Source organism: Microcaecilia unicolor, chromosome 2 (genome assembly GCF_901765095.1).
Source record: "Microcaecilia unicolor chromosome 2, aMicUni1.1, whole genome shotgun sequence".
NCBI lineage: Eukaryota > Metazoa > Chordata > Amphibia > Gymnophiona > Siphonopidae > Microcaecilia > Microcaecilia unicolor.
In genome coordinates this window covers 315,233,754-315,235,438 of record NC_044032.1, presented here as the reverse complement: position 1 = coordinate 315,235,438, position 1,685 = coordinate 315,233,754, and the positions used below count along the sequence as shown (strand labels likewise).

Below are 1,685 nucleotides of genomic sequence, written 5' to 3'. Positions count from 1 at the left end.
CTGGAGGTCGGCTATGATTCACTGTTGCACATTGGAGAAGAAGGGCATAGTGTACCTGGCCTCTAAGAAAGGGGATCGGTTTTGAAAGACTTGGTCTCCATTCTGGGACTCTCTCTCTCTCCGGTGGCTAGAAGTAGAATCTTGAACTGTTAAGGTTGGGTTTGGGGGATGGGAGGGGGGGTAGGAAGGGAAGAAGAGAGGGGGGAAGGGGATGCGGGGTGTGAGGGAGGATGGGGGAGGGCGGAGGGAGGAGGTGAGGAATGTAAAAGAAAAATACTTCTCTGAAATATGTTCGTGTATTAATAATGTACTGTCTCTCTCTGCTTGGATGTTAACAAGTGTTTTTGGGTTATCATTAAACAAGACTGGGAAAAAAATGGGCATGAAAAGGGTTAGGGAACTCCTGCAGCTTTCACAGGAACTGCAGAAGCAGCATAAATAAAAATATTGCTTACGTGTAACAGGTGCCTACTCTGCCTGATGGTTAATCCAGCCCTGAGTTTTCAAGATATCCACAATTAATATGTATTAGATATATTTACGTACAATGGATCTCAAATTATTGTAAAATGTTATCTCTTGTGTATTCACTGTGACCTTACCAGCTGTGACATCATCGGAATAGGCCTGAGAATTGGTGAAGTGTATCTACTAAACATTTTCATGAAAAACGTCTTCCAAAGCAAGTGTTTTTATGTTTGTTTGTGTGTGTGTGTTGGGGGGGGGGGAGTTGTACAGCAGCTGAAGAATAAAATAAGTGGGCCAAAGCATTGTGCCTGTCTGCAGGCAATCCACAGCACACACAAGAAACTCTTCTGCTTCACCTAAAGCTTCCCATAGGCTCACACAGAAATCCTAATTGTGCTGTATCTAGATTTTCTTTTTTGAAGTAATGCTTGGAAGTTAAACATATTTTACAAGCTCTCTTGAAAATGCTATAAGGCTTGGCACGTTGTAATGGATGGTGGATTTGAACTGCCACTTCTCATTGAAGCTTCCTTGGCAGTGCTAGTCTTTAACACCTTTTTGTTGCCCTGTCTTGCTTTTTCTTCAGAACCTTGAGGATGACAGGGAAGATTTTAACCAACACCAGGGAAAGGTGGAGGCAACAGAATGTCAACAGTGCTTTTGCAGAACTGAGGAGGCTCATTCCCACTCATCCCCCAGACAAAAAGCTTAGCAAGAATGAAACACTTCGCCTGGCCATGAAGTATATAAACTTTCTCATCAGGATACTTGGAGAGCCAGGGTTGCCACAAGCAGAGGGGGGATCTCAAGGATCTATTCTGGGACTGTTCCAAGAAAATACTCATCTACATGATATGGGAGCCTGGACTCTGATGAAAAATTGTGAGTCCCTCTTCCCTGGGCCAAGTGGCAACCATGCAGAGTGCTGGCTGGATTCTCCTTCACCATAACAGAGGGCTGAGGTGGCTTTGGCTAGAAAATGACACCATTCTCATCTGAATTACTTGTGAATTTTATTGTTGATATAATTATTATGTAATTTATGTTACTTATTCTTGTATTAGATGTTTATTCTGTTGGTATGAAAACAAAATACTCTTGACTATTTGTGTGTGTGTTTGTACACTGAGAAAAGTTGAGGATGGTGAATAGACCAGTTCCTATTGTTGTCAGTATTAGAGTCTATTTCATTCTACCTGTGGGTATGCACAAACAGC

At 42.4% G+C, this 1,685-nt stretch overlaps 1 protein-coding gene across 1 annotated transcript; it reads left to right on the top strand.

The window, feature by feature from the left end:
* Nucleotides 1–1,064: 1,064 nt before the first annotated feature.
* On the top strand, nt 1,065–1,418 carry TAL2 (TAL bHLH transcription factor 2). The gene has a single exon (XM_030192444.1). It carries the CDS (start codon nt 1,065–1,067, stop codon nt 1,416–1,418), a length of 354 nt encoding a protein of 117 aa, XP_030048304.1.
* The last annotated feature ends 267 nt before the right edge of the window (nt 1,419–1,685 follow it).